At 47.3% G+C, this 20,754-nt stretch overlaps 9 protein-coding genes across 9 annotated transcripts; 6 read left to right on the forward strand and 3 right to left on the reverse strand.

The window, feature by feature from the left end:
- Nucleotides 1-181: 181 nt before the first annotated feature.
- On the forward strand, nt 182-1,204 carry MCYG_01216 (aspartyl protease 4; the record flags this gene model as incomplete). The annotated part of the gene is made up of 2 exons (XM_002851066.1): nt 182-932; nt 1,002-1,204. The coding sequence occupies 2 exons, from the start codon at nt 182-184 to the stop codon at nt 1,202-1,204; spliced, it is 954 nt and encodes a 317-aa protein (XP_002851112.1).
- An 857-nt stretch (nt 1,205-2,061) lies between these two features.
- On the forward strand, nt 2,062-3,557 carry MCYG_01217 (acyl-coenzyme A thioesterase 9; the record flags this gene model as incomplete). Its single annotated transcript, XM_002851067.1, has 5 exons — nt 2,062-2,208; nt 2,263-2,327; nt 2,384-2,680; nt 2,769-2,941; nt 3,004-3,557. 5 exons carry the CDS (start codon nt 2,062-2,064, stop codon nt 3,555-3,557), a joined length of 1,236 nt encoding a protein of 411 aa, XP_002851113.1.
- A 425-nt stretch (nt 3,558-3,982) lies between these two features.
- On the forward strand, nt 3,983-4,813 carry MCYG_01218 (conserved hypothetical protein; the record flags this gene model as incomplete). The annotated part of the gene is made up of 4 exons (XM_002851068.1): nt 3,983-4,099; nt 4,227-4,514; nt 4,565-4,641; nt 4,696-4,813. 4 exons carry the CDS (start codon nt 3,983-3,985, stop codon nt 4,811-4,813), a joined length of 600 nt encoding a protein of 199 aa, XP_002851114.1.
- Nucleotides 4,814-4,947: 134 nt separating this feature from the next.
- MCYG_01219 (yvh1) lies at nt 4,948-6,402 on the reverse strand (the record flags this gene model as incomplete). The annotated part of the gene is made up of 4 exons (XM_002851069.1): nt 4,948-5,446; nt 5,505-5,867; nt 5,946-6,173; nt 6,359-6,402. 4 exons carry the CDS (start codon nt 6,400-6,402, stop codon nt 4,948-4,950), a joined length of 1,134 nt encoding a protein of 377 aa, XP_002851115.1.
- A 630-nt stretch (nt 6,403-7,032) lies between these two features.
- On the forward strand, nt 7,033-7,655 carry MCYG_01220 (uncharacterized protein; the record flags this gene model as incomplete). Its single annotated transcript, XM_002851070.1, has 3 exons — nt 7,033-7,067; nt 7,285-7,438; nt 7,623-7,655. The coding sequence occupies 3 exons, from the start codon at nt 7,033-7,035 to the stop codon at nt 7,653-7,655; spliced, it is 222 nt and encodes a 73-aa protein (XP_002851116.1).
- Nucleotides 7,656-9,810: 2,155 nt separating this feature from the next.
- MCYG_01221 (conserved hypothetical protein) lies at nt 9,811-12,353 on the forward strand (the record flags this gene model as incomplete). The annotated part of the gene is made up of 3 exons (XM_002851071.1): nt 9,811-10,478; nt 10,550-11,698; nt 11,831-12,353. 3 exons carry the CDS (start codon nt 9,811-9,813, stop codon nt 12,351-12,353), a joined length of 2,340 nt encoding a protein of 779 aa, XP_002851117.1.
- Nucleotides 12,354-13,207: 854 nt separating this feature from the next.
- MCYG_01222 (dihydroceramide delta(4)-desaturase) lies at nt 13,208-14,520 on the reverse strand (the record flags this gene model as incomplete). Its single annotated transcript, XM_002851072.1, has 3 exons — nt 13,208-13,954; nt 14,022-14,300; nt 14,359-14,520. The coding sequence occupies 3 exons, from the start codon at nt 14,518-14,520 to the stop codon at nt 13,208-13,210; spliced, it is 1,188 nt and encodes a 395-aa protein (XP_002851118.1).
- Nucleotides 14,521-15,171: 651 nt separating this feature from the next.
- On the forward strand, nt 15,172-17,153 carry MCYG_01223 (ABC1 kinase family protein; the record flags this gene model as incomplete). Its single annotated transcript, XM_002851073.1, has 4 exons — nt 15,172-15,530; nt 15,594-16,198; nt 16,270-16,845; nt 16,900-17,153. 4 exons carry the CDS (start codon nt 15,172-15,174, stop codon nt 17,151-17,153), a joined length of 1,794 nt encoding a protein of 597 aa, XP_002851119.1.
- A 1,251-nt stretch (nt 17,154-18,404) lies between these two features.
- MCYG_01224 (N-glycosyl-transferase) lies at nt 18,405-19,901 on the reverse strand (the record flags this gene model as incomplete). The annotated part of the gene is made up of 4 exons (XM_002851074.1): nt 18,405-18,553; nt 18,612-18,827; nt 18,999-19,627; nt 19,729-19,901. 4 exons carry the CDS (start codon nt 19,899-19,901, stop codon nt 18,405-18,407), a joined length of 1,167 nt encoding a protein of 388 aa, XP_002851120.1.
- Between the last annotated feature and the right edge of the window lie 853 nt (nt 19,902-20,754).

Genomic DNA, 20,754 nt, shown 5'->3' on the forward strand with positions numbered 1-20,754 from the left:
TTCGTTGATAGACACCGGTGCGTCGAGGACTTGGGTGTTCGGATCAGACTGCACGAGCAAATCGTGCGGAGCACATAATACCTTTGGAAAAGAGGACTCGAAGACCATAAAGGTCACAGACGAGAAGTGGGACGTCGCATACGGCACTGGGAAAGTTGCTGGCGTTATTGTGAATGATACCATGTCGTTTGCAGGCTTTGAGCTGGATACTCCCTTTGGCTCTGCAACTACAGCCTCAGATGATTTCATGAGTTATCCCATGGATGGAATCCTGGGGATAGGTCCCCAGGATTCCAAAGCAAAAGTTCCAACAGTCATACAGCTCCTGATGCAACAGAAGCTATTGAAGAGCAATATCATCGGAATTAACCTGCAGCGAAACTCTGATGGCGCCACAGATGGCCAAATTACATTTGGTGATGTCGACAAGAGCAAATTTTCCGGAGAACTTGCCTATTCAAACGTCGTTTCTGGGGGTTATCAATGGGAAATTGCAGTTGACGACATAATAGTGGACGGGAAACCTCTGAACTTCCAGGGCCGAAGCGGGATTGTAGACACAGGAACGTCTTTCCTTCTTCTACCTCCCGATGATGCCGACCTAATTCACTCCAAGATACCCAAATCAGCCAAAAGTTCGGTGTTTTACACTGTTCCGTGCTCTACCACAACAAATATTGAATTGTCCATCTCTGGCGTCAAATACGCCATCAAGCCCAAAGACTATGTTGGATACGAAAGTACCACAAAGGGGATATGCAATTCTCTGATTATTGGGCGCCAGGCCATAGGGCCCAAACAGTGGCTTCTAGGAGATGTTTTTCTGAAGAACGTCTACTCGGTATACGATTTTGATAAGAACAGAGTCGGGCTGGCGGCGAGGAAGTACGGAGAGACTAAGGATCCGCCATCGTCTAGCCATCCCCCTCCAGGTATGTTTTTGCCTTCTACTGACTGTTTTCCTAAACACGACATGTTTCTCACTCTTTTACCATTTACAGCTCCTACCTCGAATAAGGCATCTGGCGGCTCCCCTGGGCTACCAGAGCAGTCTGGAACAAGCTCGGCGACAACTTCTACAACAGGCGAACCTAGTAGCGGCTCGACGGCCTCTCCCAGTGCTGCGTCCAGCGTCTCCATGTCAGCTTGGCTCTCGCTTGCCGTTTTCCTCTCTACGGCTTCATCACTCATCCTCTGGGATTAAAGCACGCTGGCACCATCCGTCCCTGATCTTCTGTTCACACATACCTTACACTCTTTTAATCACCATTACCCACCTATACCTCTACATCTAGAATATCAACCTTTTTCTCTGGCTTATTAACGGTTAAGCCTCCCCGTTTTACTTTGACATGTTATTTGCCCAGCGTCCTGTCATGCCCCTATCCGTTGCATTTGTCTGGCGCATGGAGTTTTCTCGAGACCTTGGCTTCTACCAGAATTTTTTTTAATCAGGCCGTTTGTTTCTTTTCTCTTTGGTGTTATCAGCGCACGAGCATTTCACTATTTTACTGGTTGCTAGCATCGAGCATCGAATCCGGTTTCTTATATAGTATGATGCCTACCATAGATGATCTGTTTTAGTGGCTGTGGTTTGAATTTTCAGTAGCAATAGTTTACTCTTTAGAGCCACATTGATTGAATATATTATACTATCTTCCAGATCCTTCACTGCCACTCCCATGATAAAGAAGAGGCCGCCTTGGTCTTCTTGTATCGGAGTATGCCGCACTTCCTGACATTATAATGCGCCAATGTTCCTCGCTAGCGCCATCGTCAAATCTCTAACTCCATCTCCAAATTCTAACTTGAGCAGAACATGCTCATTAGTCAATCAGCTTGCGGATTCTTCGAATTGTAACCATGCGCCACCGTACTTACCGTCCTCTATCATCCTTGATAGCGTCTGTATCAAGGAGGAATCTTTCACTATGTCTCAATTGGGAGGTGCGGCAAAGATGCGTTTGGGCAACGTCATGTCTAAATATCCAGTCTAGAGGGCTTCATTACACTTTGCCCAGGCAGACATTCCATCCCGCATGGACGGAAGCCAGGGTCAAAATGCCATATATCGAAGCCTTGACCAAGAGTCGAGAGGAAAAAGGCGCGGGACTGACTACCGGCGCCTCCGACAAGCGCAAGACGGGTGGACAAGTGGAAGCTAGCGATATGACCCCAAAAAGGATGAAGGATAGTTATTATCGCTCAGTTAGTACCCCCTGCCCTTCAATTTAATACTGCATAAGCTAATTGGGATATCAGATACTATCCCTTGGCCAGGATCCGTGGCTCTTAGACGAGTACATCAATGCAACCGGGCAGATCAGGTAAAATTGTCAAATAAATGCATACTTATTCGTTCAATGGCAACTAATCGATACAGACTCGGGTCTTTGTTGATGGACTTGGACGCCCTTGCTGGTGTTGTCAGTTACAGGCATGCAGGTGACGATGTGGCACTCGTTACCGCGGCAGTTGACAGAATCACGATTGAAAACCCACTCAAAGAGATCTGTGATCTGGAATTGAGTGGTCAAGTTACATACTCTACAGGCCGATCGAGTATGGAAATATCGCTGCAGGTTGCTAAGGCGCCTGTCGAGGGTGAGGCGGTAAAGGCTGAGGATGTTCTGATTACTTGTGCCTTTACCATGGTTGCCTTAGACCCAAAGACTAGAAAGTGAGTTGCTTGTTCTTCATTCTCCCTTCCTGCTCTGAATATCCATTAGCTGGTGAGGCTGGGATGGAGATAGCTAATATGGCATTAGGCCAGCTTCTGTTGCGCCGCTCCTGGTGGAAACGGCGGAGGAGCGTCGATTGTTCGAGAACGGAGAACGCAATTATAACGCCAAAAAAGATTTGAGGAAACGGAGCTTGAAGGTGCAGACGCCAAATGATGAGGAAAGTGATCTCATCCATGCGATGTGGACTAAGAGAGCGGGTATGTCTATGTCTCCTTTTTACAGTGTCTGTTTTAGCAATATCATTCCTGACACATTCTAGGGCGCGCGGTACCACCTGAATTATCCGGAGTTTCAGCTACGAATATGAAAGATACAATGCTCTCATCTGCCCAAATCATGCAGCCATATGACAGAAACCGACATAACTTCATGATATTCGGAGGTTATCTTCTAAAGCAAACATTTGAGCTTGCTTATTGCTGCGCTGCGTCCTTCTCGCGCAGTCGACCTACTTTCCTATGCCTTGAACCAAGCACCTTTGACAATCCGGTTCCAGTCGGCTGTGTTTCATACCTCAATGCTGTCGTTTCATACACCCAAGACTCTCCTTCGACATCCACCTCCGGCCAGAAGTTCACCAGGGTTCAAGTTCGAGTTGACACCACCGCCAGGAACATCGATTATGGAACCACTAATCCTACAGGCACGTTCAACTATACATTTTTGGTCGAAGGACAGCATGAAGTCTGGCCACAGACTTATGATGAATTCATGATTTGGGTGGAAGCGAGAAGGAATGTGGAGAATATGAATGATAGGCTGTCCTCACCGGATAACGTGGCCAGCACCTATAAAGAGGGAGCTATAGAATAAATTATAGACACATTTGGGGGAGTGTGGTTTTAGGGCGATTTTGGACGGGTCTTTTGTAGAGTCTATAGAATAACCTGCATTACCAGAACATAATTTGTGGATAGCTTTCGAGCGATCATTGGTTTTTTTCAAAGTAGGGATACAATGTTGGAGCCCTGAATATAATCTCAGTCATGTTTTCTACCATATCATATATAACAGATGAAGGTCTTAAATTGCATTGTACATAAAAAGGGCGGGCTCTTTAGATCACATGTTCATGGCATTCGTGGACCTCATCTCTTCAGGAAGCCATGGGTAAATTCGCAAACCACAAGGACGAAACTAATATCTGGACCAATACCCTAGGATTCATATCATATCGACTTTGATATTCATGATAACTAATAAATTGATCTCGTTAACTCTCCAGCTCAACATCGAAGATGGCTCAGCTTCTACAGAACAGATGGCACCTCCGCCGAGTCGCAGATACCAGCGCTAAATCATGTCTTATATGCTACAAACCATCAACGAGTGTGTTGGTTACTCCTGACAATAAGGTCAGTTGCTACTATATTTTTCAGCATATTCGAGGGTTATCGTCATGGCTTGTTACAAGGCCATCGGAATACACGTTCGCAGCAATATAATACCAACAATAAACAAACACATATTAAGACTACATAGGATTTCTTCTACATCTGTCCGATCCATCTTAAGGATAAGAGCTTTTGTTCACCGCTTATAGATGAGGAAGAAGTTGCGGCGAAGAAGAAAAAGGAGGAGATGGACCGCGAGATTGAGAAGGTGAAGAAAGAATACGAGGAGAGGCAACGGAGGAAAAAAGAGAAGGAGAAGGAGAAGGAGAAGGAGAAGGAGAAGGAGAAAGAGAAGGACGGCGATAAAAAAGAGGAGAAGAAAAAGGAGACGGATGATAAGGAAAACAACAAAGATGAGAAAGAGAAAGATGAAAAGGTTCGTGGTCTTTACATATATTACGAAGGATATCTAACCTGTGAAAATAGATAAAATATATACAAAAGGCCGCCGACTCTGGGAACGCTAGTACGGATGACATGCCTCGAATTTATGCACTCCACAAGTACGTGTGCTGTACTTGTACGCCTCTTGAAGTATATACTGACCGCCTCTGCAGGAACTTCTACCAAATGCGGGTTGATAGACTGAAAGCTATTGAGAAGTCAAAGAGAGATCGTCAGCGTCTGCAGAACCCTTCGACGTTTCCATCGGTACCGAAGACAGATCTCTCGTAGTAGATTACTTTGACAGGTGGCGAGTGTTAAAGATCGATGACTTCGAGTAACCTTGTCTTTCTAATAACTTCAAAGGGTATCTATCTATCTTTGGATGTTCGTCAAGTTTCTTATAATTACTTTTCTTCATGAATTCATAGCAACCCTTTCCCGCTTTCATCATTTTCTCTTTCAGCTCTGGCGTCAGCCACAGGCGCCCGAACCATACCGGGGGGCATTCTAATCCCAGCACCAACACCACCAGCCGCACTGCTCTTCCTCGTAATCGCGTCGAACACATCGACTCGTGCCCTTGCGAGAGCTATGGCGGGAACAATCCATGTTCCACAACTACAAGGCATGCCAGCCCATGCGAACTTACCAATGTTCGCTCCACAAGATTTAGTTGGACATGTGAGGCGACCAGAGAGCGGTGGGTTAGTGTCTGGGTCCAATGATGGACTGGGAGATGACGGATCAGATGAAGAAGGGAAAAGGGATGGACGCATCCACGAGAGCGGATGAAGGAAGATGTGGGCGCATGTAGATGGCGGTAGTGATGATGATGTGGGGGGATTGATTTGCGGCTGGGATGTGACACTTTTATTTCCTGGGGTATGTTGGACGATGAAGGGCAGTGTGGCGAGTTGTCGTCTATATAGTTATCAGATTAGTTTCTCTTAGCATGGGGGTATAGCTTCCAGCCACGAACCTGCATTTCCGGCATCTAACCTCAGTTCCACCTCCTGACGTTTTACCGCCATCAGTGGCATTAGTATTCATCCCTTGATCTTCAAAATGGATCTCGTCCAGCTCAGGCCCCTTCCCACAAGCTACGCTGTCCTGCACGGCTCTTTGGTAGAGCCAACGCTGGTAAACGGGATGATCAACAACATTATCTGGACACCCCATTTGGTGGTAAAGCTCCAATTGCTCCATGAACCCGCCATTCGGCTCGCAGAGCGGCCGGGTACGACGAATAAGATCCAGGGCCTCCCTGGGAGTCAATGCACCCGGTTCCCGGTGAAGGAGGTATGCTATACATACGGTCGCCGAGCGGGACTTGCCCATTGCACTATATAGGCGCCGTTAGCCAGAACCAGCCAGAACATGTTAACTAGTTAAAAAATAAGAAATATACAAAATGACATACCAATGAACGAGCACCCCTTCAGTTCCACTCTCAAGCCCCGATCGAATGAACGCATTTGTGGTTGGGAAATGCTGCAGGAGATCCTCATCGTCGACATCGTCGACGGGGATATGCAAGTGCTTCTTGAAGGGTTTGAACCGCTCTTCGTCTACGTTTATCCGTAATACGGTCACCGTATGGGTAATGTTTTCCCTTTCAATCGCTAGTTTATTGTTCAGGGCCATTAATCTAGAGAAGAGGCAGTGAAATAGTTGTAATTTAATTCATTAGCTATATGTGGAAGTTCACCAAAGCTATCACTCTGATGGATATATGGCCGCTGTAGGGGGTCAAAGATGCCAGCAACAGCGGGGATGCAAACAGTAGGCAACCAAACGATGGAGACTGGGGTATGTATGAAAGGGTAAACAAACCCTCCGATATAGAGATTATCATCTCCGATCTTGTTCAGCGCCATGGCGGCTGAAGAGGAGAAGAGTTCCAGAGCAGGCGAGATTCAAGTTGTCAGGTCACAGCGCAGAGCTAGTCATGCGATCATGTATATGCATGAATGGATCAGAGAATACGGAGGAGAGGCTCTCGAAGGATCTAGGCTGTAGATATATATTGAACACAGCTGAGTTGAGTATAAATAACATCGCAAGGGTGGGCTTGATCGATGGCTTAGCTGAAAAAGAAGGAAAAAGCGAAGTTTTGTTTTTGAGAGGAAGAAGTTGATGCCAAGACTTTTTTTCTCTCAGCTTTTAGTTTTTAAGCCGAGGATGAAGAGAGGAATGAAGAAGATGACAGCGATGAAAGGGAGGAATGACGATGCTACGTAAAGAGGAGTCGGCGATGCCGACCTGCAGCTGAGGATGATGACAGGTTGGTTGAAAGGGCGATTTTACTCGGTAACGTCATGTACAATCTCCCTGAAGATTAGGTTCTCTGCTTACGGCTGGCTATAGAGACGGCCCAATGTGACAGGTGGTTACGATAAGTTACGAAAGAAAAAGGGTATATCTGCCGTATGATATAATACTCACTACATATGTGTTCAGCTTCCTCAAGGAGCATACATATTACAAAACAGGGGAGGGGGGGAGTGATGGACGAGGGTGTTGGTGTCTGTTTATATACGGAGTATGCAGTCAGTCGCATGGGACGAGGGCATGGCAAATCATTTCCATCCAGGCCAACCCAGCCAATCTACCGTCCGCAGGACCCTGCCAGGAATACTCAATAATAATGTACCAGCCCTCTGGTTTTGGTATGGTTGATACCATGTGTATGGTCACGGCCTGTGCCTGAACCGTCGATGACTTGTTACGTGTTTCCGCTAACCTCCCCTCCCTCCCAGACTAGCCAACAATTACGAGACAACCCTGATGGGATATGGAGAGAGAGGGAGAGAGGTTGGTCTCTCGAATTCAGCCCTATGTGGCCGAACGTATCACACGACCGGAACTAGCTTTCTGGCTCCCCTCTGGCATCGACAGGTGGTCATTGATGGGGTGAGATGACCGGGTATAAAACTAGCGAATCCTAGTATATCCTGAGGACATGCGGGGGAGGGATGGAATGAGAGGACCATGATCAGGAAAAAAAAAAACCGAAACTCCCCCCTTCGCGAAGGAAGTACATAACATGTTTCTCTCGTCCTGTAACCACTTAAGTTGTCTGCTAACGATGCATTAGTTTGATCCTAAAAAGCCCACCCCCGCCAAGTAGGATCGTTCCACTCCAGACAAGGGAGGAAAGACAACGCCAGGGTACTGGACCGATCTTTCTTAGCAAGCAAGCTTCTGTGCGTTGCCTTGAGTTGCTGTTCGTTGCTGCAAAAAGCTGCTTGTTGGTGGGGAGGAAGATCCCTGATGAACTGCGCCTCAACGCAACTTTCCTTACTACCACTAATGTAAGTATGTATGTATATGTACGTACGGCCTACGCCTTACTGATAAGGGCAAGGCTTTGCATCCACACATACACTTTTCTGGGGGGGGGAACCCATTGATAGCTGTACAGATCGTGTATAACTATACTTGGTACAGAGTAACGTACCACCCAGCTCTCCGTACGGCCTTCACCTTCAGCTGCGAGATCGAGATAAAAAGAAGGTGGGGTAGTTGTCTCGCCGAGCCGTCAGCTCACTGCTTACATACTTCCACTGGACGATGTACTATGTATATGTTGCATGTATGGAGCACCGCTGTGCTTGTGCTGCGGTGGAACTGGGGGTGAAAGATAAAATACCATGTCAAGAAAAGCTCCGCTAGGGCCGACCGAGACTTTTGCCCTGCACAACTTCTAGAAGAAGAAGAAAAAAAAAAAAAAAGAGAAGAGGGTGTTAAGATGGGTCTGTTCTATGTGGGCGTTGGATGTGGCTCTGGACGTACTCCATACATAGGAGCAGCAAAAGTCCGCGGAGTGCAAGTTACAGAGTTGACGGCCCGCGACAGGGAAGAACCCATTAACCGGGGTGCATAATTACATTGACGTCGCCTGCAGCTGCCATCACGCTTTGAAGTATCCGTTCATCTTGTTGTTACCCAGCCAGCCTGTCGGCTTTGCCCTTCATCATCTTCTGCTTCTATTAAAATTACACACTATTACACACTATGTAAGGACTTATCGAGGTACAGGGCATGTCACGTGGCCAATGCTGTACAGTTACTAATAGGGTTGGCCGAGCTATCAACTGATTTCATTTGATCTTGATGGCGTCCAACTTTGGGGCAAAAAAACAGCCTCTGGAGATGATTCCATGCAACGAGAAGCATCCGATTGAATGGTAGCAACGTTTGGTCATCGAAGAAAGTTACCGGCACACGGGGATGACGGTTGGAAAGTCTGATATGTGAACTCAATCAGCGCTGTGGCAAGCTCTTCATGTCTTTTGCGCAAACTTGCAAACTGAGGAGTCACCCCATGCATTATCCCAACTACAATCCCAAACAACTGTTATCCCATCTGCTCAAATATATACTATGTACACCATGTACAGTCCCATAGATGACTAAGATCTTACTAACAAGCTATCACAGATATTAGTAATACTATAACGTACTGTAACGTACCGGCATTACCATACAGTAGCCCTGTGACAAGCGTATCGCTCGTTACCATACATGATACACCGCCTTTCTCCTTTTCCTCTTTTTTCGTCCATCTCTGCTATTTTTACTGTTATAAAGGCTCGTCTATATAGCAACGATATATGCCGACTATATATGCATATATATATGTTCACCTCTGCTGGGCGTCTTATCTTCATATCCGGCAGAAGATGTTTTGCCATCTAGTCGAAGTATCGTAATTTCAGCCCTACGATTTAGCCTTTTTTGGCCGTCCTTTTTTTCTTTTCTTTTTTTCATTTTTTCTTTTCTTTTTTTTCCCTTTTGATCCATCAAAACTTCATTTTCGCCCAAATTCCTTGACTTCTCCTCTCCGTCTCTTCGCTCTCCCGCCCGCTTTCTTCTTTTTTTTTTTGGCTTTAAAGGGGGGAATGCGATCGAGACGGCGTCCCTCCATCCTGCGTCCGGGCCAGTCTATATGTGTCTAAGATAACACCTTATCTGTCTGTATAGATAGATATTCACATATATATACAAGGCCCTCTGTTGCACCGTCGGTATAGAGAGAGAACTCGTATCAGACTTGCCACCGCCGCCACCGTTCGGCCGTCCGACTTGTTCTTCCTCACATGGCCACCGGTTAAGAAATATATACAGGAATATACTCTGCTAAACTTCAGCGTACCTGAGATATCCCCGTTTTCTTTTTTTTTTTTTTTTTTTGGCTTTGCTCTCTTTTTCTATTTGCGGACTGAACCCCTTTGGATGCGCCAGCAGGACGTCTTCGTGGGCCGGACGCATGGGTTGAAAGGATGGACTTGCCCTTGACCTCTACGCCTTCGATCCTCGTCTCCGATTCTACGGCGGAACAGCAGCCTGGTCGCCACAGCTACAGTACCAGCAGACAGCATACCATCTGGCAGCGCTCACATAGAGACTCAGCGCCTCCTTCACCCCCATATGGACCAATGGCCATCCCAAGGTCGGAAGAAACCATTGCCCCGCCGCCTCTGCCACCGCCACGGTTTATAGAAGAACTGGCCAACGGACACGACTCGGGCTGGAGATGGGGGAATACCTTTCATCCAGGCGGAACAGGAGCAGGAGCAGCGGTAGAGAGGGACCCCAAGGACGCTTCCGTCGGTAGAGACGCTGCTGCAGGCACAGGTACGATGCTGCCGCCGATAAACCCTGGCTCCAGCCTCTTTGGAGGCCATGCCAGGCCGCCGTTGCGCAGACGGGACGAGACTTTTCGTCTGGATGCAGAGGAGCAGAGGGCTGTCGACGCGAGGAGGCCTGGTTCAGGCTCCGTATCAGAGCAGGAGACGGGCCCGGGGCCTCTCTCTGCGCCTCTGTTGAGTCCATTTGGAGACGCGGGCGCCTTTTCGCCTACCAGTCCGTCAACAAGGCCTGGCAGGTCCCTTTCTCAAACCGGATCACTATCTCACACCCTAGATACCAGGATATTGCCCAGTACAAGGTAGTTTTTTTTTTTTTTTTAACATAAGAGCCAGTCCTACACACAAAGCTGTTCAGTCTAACGGTGAACAGGCAAAAACCGCTATCCGAGAAGAGTGTTGAACGCTCCATTAACGCATACGACCGAAATCTCCTATCTAAAATTGGTGGTCCCACGTCTCCGCCGAGAAACGCAGTGCTGGGCCTCACCACAACCCTGAGAGACCCAGCAAGAGTCCAGACGAGCTTCTCAGCTCTAACCCTTGCAGATGAGACTCTCAGCCCACAGGATATGCGATGGGGCAGCGGCCCGCCTTCGGCTGGCATATCTCCAGGTACAGGAGGCAGTGGCTTTTCGGATTATATCGCCTTCCGGAGTCATCGTGAAGGTAGCGGTAGTGGCCCCTCGCCGATGGAAGTCGACCAGTTCAGTCAGGCACGCGAGAAGTACGGCAGCAGCTGCAGTATCACTTCTGGGCCTATTAGATATGGGGAGGCCGCGCATAGCTTACCCTTACACTCTGGTAGACGAAGCCATGATAGGTCTCTCTTCCCGGATCTGGACACGGATGTGTCGATGGACGAGGCGAGCACGAACATGAGCTTAAAGACAACCCGTCAGCGAAGTCTGGGCGATCGAATGCCATCTTTCGTCGAGGGCATTTCGCCCTTATCAAACCATGGCATGAAGCGAAGGGCATCCTCCCCACCACAGGTAGCACCGCACGAAGATGTAGGGATCAGCACAGGTACTGGTGATAGACGCATGTCTGGCTTTCCTTTTAATACCGGAATGTGCACCTCGCCGGGCGGGGCTCGATATCAATCAAGCCACGGCTCAATATCGTCCATCTCATCAGCCAGCATGCGGACAGGGTCATATGCTTCGTCAACTGGCCTATCTGTCGGAGCAAGCAGCATGTCTTCGTACGATCGTCCGTCTCCAGGTGGCGTCTCGCCCACAGATATAGATCACTACGACAGAGGAGCGTTCATGTGCAGTCCTGCCCAGAAACAGTCCACATCTGCCCCGATCCTGAGTATGCCTCGACCGAACCAATATACCGAATCATCTCCGTCGGCAGCCGACATGAAGAAGAACTCAATCTCGGCAGGGACAGGTAGAAAGGGTTCCCACACATGTCCAAATTCATCCAAGAATCCCCAGCGTGTCGGCCGGTCATATATATGCGAATGCTGTCACGCAAAACCCAAGAAGCTAGACAGCCTCGAGGAACTCAGGTACGAACTTTTCCTCCCTTTTGGTTTTATTTCTTTACTCCTCTCTAGCGTTTTTCCCTACTTGTCTCGAGGTATTTGCTTTTTTTCAATCTCAATTTCAAGGCTAATGCTGCATGATGTCCCCTGTTCTAGAGCCCATGAGATGGAAAAACAATATAACTGCAACTACTGCCATAAGCGCTTCAAGAACAAGAACGAAGCCGAACGGCACCGCTCCTCCCTTCATATCCGCCACCACTCATGGTCCTGCGGCTCTCTAGCAGGCTATGAATCCGCCTTCCATCCTTCTTCTTCCTCCTCTTCTAACGGCCAGGTTGCCGGCTCTACCACCGCAACGCACGACACCTGCGGCTTCTGCGGCATGGAGTTCCCCAACTTCCCATCGCCGCAATGGGATGTGCGAATTGAACATTTAACAGCTATTCATAAATTCGGGGAATGCAACCAGTCCAAGAAATTCTGGCGGGCGGACCACCTGAGGCAGCACTTGAAGCATATCCATGCGGGTTCGAGTGGGAAATGGACGAATATCCTGGAAAATGCATGTATGAAGGAAGAGCCTATAACGGACTCTGGATTGCCCAGTATTGGCGAGACCCCTGACGGCAACATGGAGACATCTATGATGGGTAATGACAGAGATGGTGAGTCGTGACAATGCGCCAAAACTTGAGCTAGAAAGAAGAATCATGAAGAAAGAGAAACGACACGATGAAAAATGCAACGTCTTATCCTGTCCTTCTAATATTTCCTCCCTCTGTTTTTATCAATTTCCTGCGGAATATTCGGTTTCTTTTCCTCTACCTCGTTTCTTATTTAATTTCATTTCCCGTTCTCGATTTACAAAAGGGTGAGAAAATGGGGGGAATAATTGGTGCACTTATTTTTACGTCTCTCTTGCATTTCTTCCTCTCCTTCACGGCATCAAAACCACCCCTTAGGCCCTCGATTTATGCACTTGCGCAGAAGAATAAGGGGATGCCGGCCTAATATCGACGCCCCATCTGCTACTTCTGCCTTGTTGCTCTCCCATGGCCGTCTACCGCTGTTCTGCATCTCTTGCCTGTTTCTCCTCCGTTCCCTTCTCCCACTTTTTTTTTATGGACTCCCTCCTTACCCTCCCTGATTTTTCTTTACCTTCTTGTCCACATAAAACATGATGCATGATGACAGTTAGTGCAGATGAGATACTACACGGCCTTTTTATGTGGTATATCTGCAAGCTCTACGGCCGAAATTAGAGTTACAAAAAAATCTACAGACACAGACAGACAGTTATACACAGATAGTACCAATACATCTATGATGTGAACAAATGCTACGTTGGACTCTTTTACGCAATTGACCTGTATAGCCCACAGTTTAAAAGGACATTCTCGGAGCAAAAAAGCATGAATTAAAAGAGGAGACAAAACGTCTCTAACGAAATATCTAGGTATGCGGGAAAGGAGAAGAGAAGAAATGGAGAAAAGACAGCTTCCAATATGTTCATGAGCACCACGTCCGAAATCAGTTCTGAATCTCGTTCTCTGTCCATCCACTATCAACTTTGACGGCCTTGCCATCGCCACCGACGATTCTACCCCCCTCAGCCCGCTTAACACGGCACCACAGACCAACATCCTTGTCTAGAATGAACATCCAGATCACCCAGACCCAGCTACGGTGACACGGCAGCGTTTCATAAAACTCCTTTGCAATCTCATGTAGTTCGGGGAGACGCGACCAAGGGATGGCAGGAAAATCATGGTGCTCGTTATGCAGACCAACATTATACGTCAGAATGTTCAGAGCACCATAATAAGAGTACGTCTCCGGTGGTGGGAGAGAAGGATCGGTGGGTTTGACGTCCTCGGCCTGCTGTCCCTTTTGCTGTCGAAGGGTGTGAAGGGGCTCAGTCCCACCTGTCTTTACGCCGGAGAAGAAGTAGTGCTCTGCAATGAAGTGGCCTGCACACGGATGGAGGGAGCCAGCTAAGAAGGAGCTGAGGATGAGGTAGTAGAGTGGCTGAAGGGAGTTTGTGGATTTATACAATGCGATGTCGAACGCTATCTGCACAACAATGTTGATGAGGTGGATATGTGTGAATTTGGGAGTATAGATGAACATGGGCCGGATGGCGTAAAAGAGGATCTGACAGGTGCAGAAGAACGCTTTTCCGAGGAGAGAATCGAGGAAGAACGCTTCGAGGGCGGTTGGAAGGTCAGCGTCTAGACCGGCCACACCAAGCGACTTGTGGTGTGTAAGATGGTATGGCTACGGTGTTTTGTTAGCATGCTGGTCCTCCGTTTAATATATATAGTCATAGGGGTAAATGACGAACTCGGAATGATGCAGAGTAAGGTATCCCGATGGGTAGATTGGCGACAATGGCCAGGAGTCGGTTGGCGAGCGGCGACTTGAAGGCGAGGTTATGTGATATCTCGTGTATGGCGAGGAAGAGATTCTGGTTTGCGGTCGCTCCCACGACGTACGCAGTAACGAGAAACTGCCATGACAAGATGGAATAATTGCGCAGCAAGTAGGCGCAAGCAACCTGAAGAGAAACGACGGCGAGCACCAGATATTTCGTCAGAGGTTCGTGGCCGCATAGCTTCAGGACCTGTAAGCCATCGTCAGCGCCAGTATTCATCTCATCGATCAGAAAGGAGACAACGCACTTCCGGATGAGCTTTGATGATGGCCTTTCTTCTCGTCCTATGCGGTTCTTCGGTGTATGTCCAGAAGAAGTGGTCTTCGATTGAGCCGTCTGGAGGGCCAGCAGAGACGGTCTTCTGCTGCTCCTCCTTTGACCGGCCAGCGGAGGTGATAGTGACGGCCATCGCGAAGACTTTCTGCTCTCTCTTCTCTCTGCTCTATATGTGTTGAATATGGGTCAGACTTGGACTTCTCTGGCCCATGATCGTGTTTTTCTGAGAAGATCGAAGGCGTTAGAGAAATAAGAAACTATTTAGGGTCCGGCTTAGATTAAAATATTCAAAGTCGAGCTCCTTTTTCCCGATGTAATTTCTATCTTAATATTTATATTCATATACTACCTCTTCGTCTTCTTCTACAGAGATTGTTACTGTTCGTCTATTCAATCTATGGCAGGCAAAGGAACCAATTCAGGGGTCACAATCCTACAAGCCACATCCAGGAACAACCATAACCACCACCACGTATATACACATAGATACATACAGGTACTTTTATATACATATAACCACCCTCAAAACAGAATGTCTGGCTTCGTTCTTGTATCAGATGGAAAATCGTATGTTTCTTGCATTCTTCTTCAACAACCGCGGAAAAAAAAGTCTTGGTTATCGATAAGAAAAGTCAAAGGAAAAACTTCGAGTCCAGAAATTGATTTTACTTCTTCTCGTCGCTTCAACGTCGAATTCAACACCGCGCTGATTCGCAATGGGAGTTGGTCAATTCGGATCCTGCTGTACAGATAGACAGTCTCCGGCTCCCTGATCTGGCTAACCATGTCTGCGCGGGTCACGACTCGATTCCTGACACTGAAACCGTCACTCGGGAGCTTCCCGCCAACCTGGACATGTCGACAATGCGTGCGGTGGGATAGCACGAATGCGAGGGCGCTGTTGCCGGGCAGTGGACGATTATACCATGGAACAAGTGCATCATACGGGTGGAAAAGTGGCGGAGGGCAGGAGGGCGCTTCCAGGTTGAAGGTGAAGGGGTCAAGAAAGGGGTTCATACTGGCAGCTGCCACTGGTACTCTTGGAGGAACCTTGCTCTTCTTTTACGACGACGTGAAGCATGCCTACCGAGCAGCAGAGCGGACGGGAAGGGTTGTGGCTGGCTTGCTAATCTGCATCAATGAGTTGAGTTGTGTTGAATGGCCAGGTTATACAATAAGTCATGTTGGCTAACTCTAGCCTCATAGCTACCGAGTAACTTTGAATAAAGAGACGGACACCGAAGAAGAGAGAACCGCACTCTTAAATGCATGTCATCAGCGATGCGCGGATCGAACACTCAAAGTCCTGGAGAAGAATGGTTCGATATTCATAAAGCTGGGCCAGCATCTGAGCAGTTTAGGCTACCTACTGCCGTTAGAATGGACTACAACTTTTATTCCCCTCCAGGATAAATGCCCCGTTTCGTCATTCGAATCGGTGCAGGAAATGTTCCTCAAGGACACCGGCCACACGATAGACGAAATATTCTCCAGCTTCGACCCGCAACCCATTGGAGCTGCGTCTTTGGCGCAGGTTCATGTGGCCGTTCTGAGAGAAACAGGCCAAAAAGTGGCAGTCAAAGTGCAGCATCCAACCCTCCAGGAGTGGGCTCCCTTGGATCTCAGCCTTACACGGTTCACTTTCTCCTCTCTGAAACGAGTCTTCCCAGAATACGACCTCGAGTGGCTCGCCAGGGAGATGGACTTTTCCTTGCCCCAGGAGCTGGATTTCCAAATGGAGGCAGAGAACGCCAGAGTAGCCCGTGAATATTTCGCAAAAAGAACCAAAGCACCGCTCGTTATCCCAAAAGGTAACAGCATTCTCTCGTACAAAGCGTCTCTTGCAAAAAGAAATCTGCCCAATCCACTGACGTCTATATAGTTATATGGGCGAAGAAACGCCTTCTAGTGATGGAATTCATATCAGGCCATCGACCTGACGACCTTGAATTCCTGGACTCTAACAATATTGACCGGGACGAGGTATCCGCTGCCTTGGCTCATATATTTAACGAGATGATCTTTGGCAACGACGCACCTTTACACTGTGATCCTCACGGCGGTAACATCGCAATCTGCAAAAATAACTCTAGAAAGCGCGGACCAAATTTCGATATCGTGCTATATGACCACGGCTTATACCGTACCATCCCCAAGGAAATGCGCATCAACTATGCCAAACTCTGGCTTGCTGTGATCAATGCAGATGAAAAGGAGATGCGCAAGTACGCATATGAGGTTGCTGGCGTGACGGATAAAGAGTTCCCTCTGTTCGCAAGCGCTATTACTGGGAGAGATTATACCGTCCTTACCAGGAATGAAGTTGCCTCTTCCCGATCCTCGGAGGAAAAAGAATCCATCACTACCGCCCTGGGAGATGGAATGTTGCAAGAACTAGTCAGTCTGCTAGGCAAGGTTCCTAGAGTCATGCTCTTGATCCTAAAAACAAATGATCTGAGTAAGTCAACTTCTTGCTTGTGCTCCGTCTATATATGTACTGATATCAATCTAGCTCGCAACCTTGATGAAAATCTACACACACGCCATGGCCCCGTCCGCACGTTTCTCATCCTAGCCAAATATGCTACTTGCGCTGTCTTCTCGGAAGAAATGGAACTCATCTCGCAGCAGGGAAGCATCTTCTGGCCACCGAACTTTCTTCGCTTCCTGCAGGCCTGGGTCAGCTACCTTCGCGTTGAGATAAAGCTGGAGCTTTACGAGCGTTGGCTATCGCTGAGGAATCGACTTGGTCTAACAAACCATTGATTCATTCATTCATAATTTTTGATACCACACAAAATTTCGACTATTACATCCTTTTGTCCTTTGAAGGCATGTTTTGATATATATATATTACATACACGGCGTTTAGACGTTCTTTTGATATCTCTTAATCGAACTAGGGATATAGACACTGTACATTATTTACTTCTCTAGCCATGTTGATAATCAAGTTGTAATCCATCCTTAAAACATTCAACTATTATAGTATCTAGACTGCAACGACTAGCTCAAATATTCACCATGGAAGAAAAATCAATGGATTCCACTTTTATTGCGCTTCCAATTACTTCCTCCTAATCTTTAAACTGTTCGACACGACTTCGAAAAATAAAAAAACAAAGGTTGAAGATAATAACAGTTGGGATGTATTGAAGGTAACTCTTACACCACAGCTTAACTCCCTCCATCCCTTCACAACTTCAACCCACATTCATCATCAAAAAAAAAATGTTAAAAAAAAGAAAACAGGGCAAGAATGTGTGGATTACAAGCCCTTTTAAGAACGGATATTAGAAATATAGAGAAACAAAAGGTAGAACAGAAGGAAAAACGCCTAGCCCAAAAGTTTGAAATTGGAGAAAAGAGAAACCGGTCAAACAGGAAGAGAAAGGAGAATGTAGAAAAGGGATAAGTGTAGGTAAGTGATTAAGAGGGTGGTGGCAAGAATTGAAGACAAAAAGTTCCAGCGTGAAACCGGAAGATAGGATACAGTAGCATCGGTTAACACATGGACAAGTAGCAAGCCATCCACATAAGACACACTAGTAGACAGCGAGTTTGAGATGTGGGAAGGGAAGATATAGTTCCCTTCACTGAACTCTTGTTTGGCTGTCGAGTATTGAGTGGCTTTATTTCTGGCAGTAACTGTCTCCAGGTCCGGGGCAAAAAAGGAGAGGGAAAAAAGAGGGGGAATGAGCACAGAAGATAATACAGAGAGAAAGAAAAACATGAGAAAAAGGCATAGCAAAATCGTCGACGGTAAGTAAGGGAGTAGTGTCTATAAATAAGGAGCGGGAAGTTGGGGGAGGGCTTCCGCCTTTGGTTGGCCGCTGAATAGTACGTATGCGATTAAAACGTGGTTGTGTATCGCAATATGCAATTGAAGTGAATGATTGTCATGGAGTCGCGCATGGAAGGGTGCTTCATGGCGCAGGCGCAATTTTGGAGTCATTAGAGTGGGTTGTGTAAAGGGTGGTGCCGTTTATAAGGTGGATAGAGTGGGAGGATATCCTCTCAGATGTTTCCGGGCTTTTCTTGGGTATCGTGATGCCAGACGACGTAGTTGGGTAAACCGACGACTTGGTATCCCGCTCGCTTAGCCATCTTAGCGAAACCTTCCGTCTCAGCTTGGTTTTCGAATGCGTATGAAGGGAAGTTGATGCCTGTCATATAGATGTTAGATATTATGTTGGTAACATGAAGTGCCAAAGAGTGGCATACCTGCTCGATGAACATCGGCCTTGACAACAATGTTGACACCGCCAATTCCGTCCAACTCAAGCTCTTCATCTTTGTTCCTCCTCCAGTCACCTTCTCTGGCCATATGTCGGCGTCCGGTATCGAATTCTCGGTAGCCCTCGACGATAATGGTATCCTTGTCAAGGCTCTGAGCCAGTTTTCGAGCCTTGTCTGATTCTACCCAGGAATTGTAGTCAACTATTGATGTGGTTAGCAATCGATATTCACGTCAGACCTAATAGCATGGTCGACTCACATCTCCCTTCGATGTCGTGGCCGTCAACATATCGATGGAACCACACGTCTGTAATATGGTTAGTAGGAAAACGCACGCAATTGACAACAACAAAAAGATAAATGAAAACATACTGGGAACAAGAATATCCTTGTTATGGGCGACAAAGTCCTCGATAATCTTTGGAGGGCTGTCAGCGATATCCACATCCCTCCAGTAAACCCATGAATGCTCAGGTTTTAGAGCGGTAGCAAGTAGGAAGTTCCTGGCTTTGCCCATCATCTTCCTCCTGGGAGCCTGAGCCTCATATTCATGTTTCGCATTAACATCCATGTTAAGCGTGGCACCGAAATCCTTCTCAACCACCATGGCGCTGCGGAAAGGAATATTGTCTGGCATAGACTGAACACGATTGAGGTTTGAAGCGAGATCAGCGAGGGTCTCATCATTGCTATCGCTGACCAGGAAGGCGATATCGATAAGGTGATGTGGGTAAGTGAGCATGGAGAGTAGGTCAAAGTATTTGTCGAGATGTCGAGCGGCGTTGCGGAGCGGAGTGAGGATGAGGACTCGTTCCTCCATGGCAGCAGCCTTGGGGGTAGCCTTGATGAGGTTTAGGTTGATATTTTGAATAGAGGTATTATTCACCTCGTAGGGCTCGTGGTGATTGAAGATGACGGGCGTTTGGAGGTGAGAATGCCAGTCAACCATTTCGTTGGCAGACATGTGGTTTGGAGGTTTTGAAGGGCCGAAGCAGTAATACCTAGAACAGCGGTTAGCATCGTATTTGCAGGTGGTATGTATACATTCACGGTGCCTTGGATGCATGCATATGTAGACATGTACGGGGTAAGTGGAACTAACCTCTGCATCTCCGCTGTCGACCGACTAACACCGCTCCACAGCAATATAACAAGCCCCGCTGCAGCCATAGAGATGATAAATCGAGGTTTTGAAAGCAGCATGAGCACCGCTTTCCATGGTGGTAGATTGGCTTTCGCCGACTTCCAAGTAACACCGCCCTTGGGGAGAAGCATTTTCCTTTGTATCTCTGGATGCGCTGGCGTTAGAAAAGATATTTCCCTTTTTCCCCCTTTTTATCTCTTCGTATATGGGCTTCTCCCCTCGTTTAGCTGCTTGCGTCGGCTTTCTGGATAGGAGATATGCCTCTTCTCTCCCTAGGAGCTATCTGGACGGAGAAGCCTGATCGTGAGCGGGTTTGTTTGGGGGTAAACGAGTGGAATTGATTTCACCGTCGACGGTCACTGGCAAAGGTTGCAACGTCGTCTGTAGGTATTCTCTCTTTATTTTATTTTTTGCGTGGTTGTTGTCTATCTGATGTTGCGTTCTAGACGTGAACTCTGCAGGTTGTCAGCCAGGAAGTGTCTTGGATTTTTAACAAGTTGTAACTACCGTTTGATAACCTCGAAAGGCTAAGTTCAACGGCAACGAGCGGAACATGGAGATATACCTGGTGAGCACAACGCGCCGAAAACACTCAATGGCTTCTGTCGGGAAGAAGAAGAACGCAAGTCTTTTTCTCTTCGAACGGTGATTTCGACATAATCTTTAGGGGCAACTTTTTTTTTCAACCTACAGAAAAAGACGGAAAAAAGCAAACTTGCGTAAGATGTCACGTGTGCTCGTGTTAGGTAAGCAACGCGTTTTATATCTCCTGGAAGCGACGAAAAGGGGAACGAGATTATTTATTACTGATGGAGCGTCAAGTGGAAACAAAGAAAAGCTCAGATTACTACCGTTCGACTTAGGACTAATAAAAACCATTAAAGCGCACATAAGGGTGGAAGAGATACAATTTAATTCAATGCCACAAGGTAACAGCGGAAGTGAAGGGAGGGTAAAACCGTATCGGGTGAGAGGAAAAAGATA

This window comes from Microsporum canis, genomic scaffold (genome assembly GCF_000151145.1).
Source record: "Microsporum canis CBS 113480 supercont1.1 genomic scaffold, whole genome shotgun sequence".
Taxonomy (NCBI): Eukaryota; Fungi; Ascomycota; class Eurotiomycetes; order Onygenales; family Arthrodermataceae; genus Microsporum; species Microsporum canis.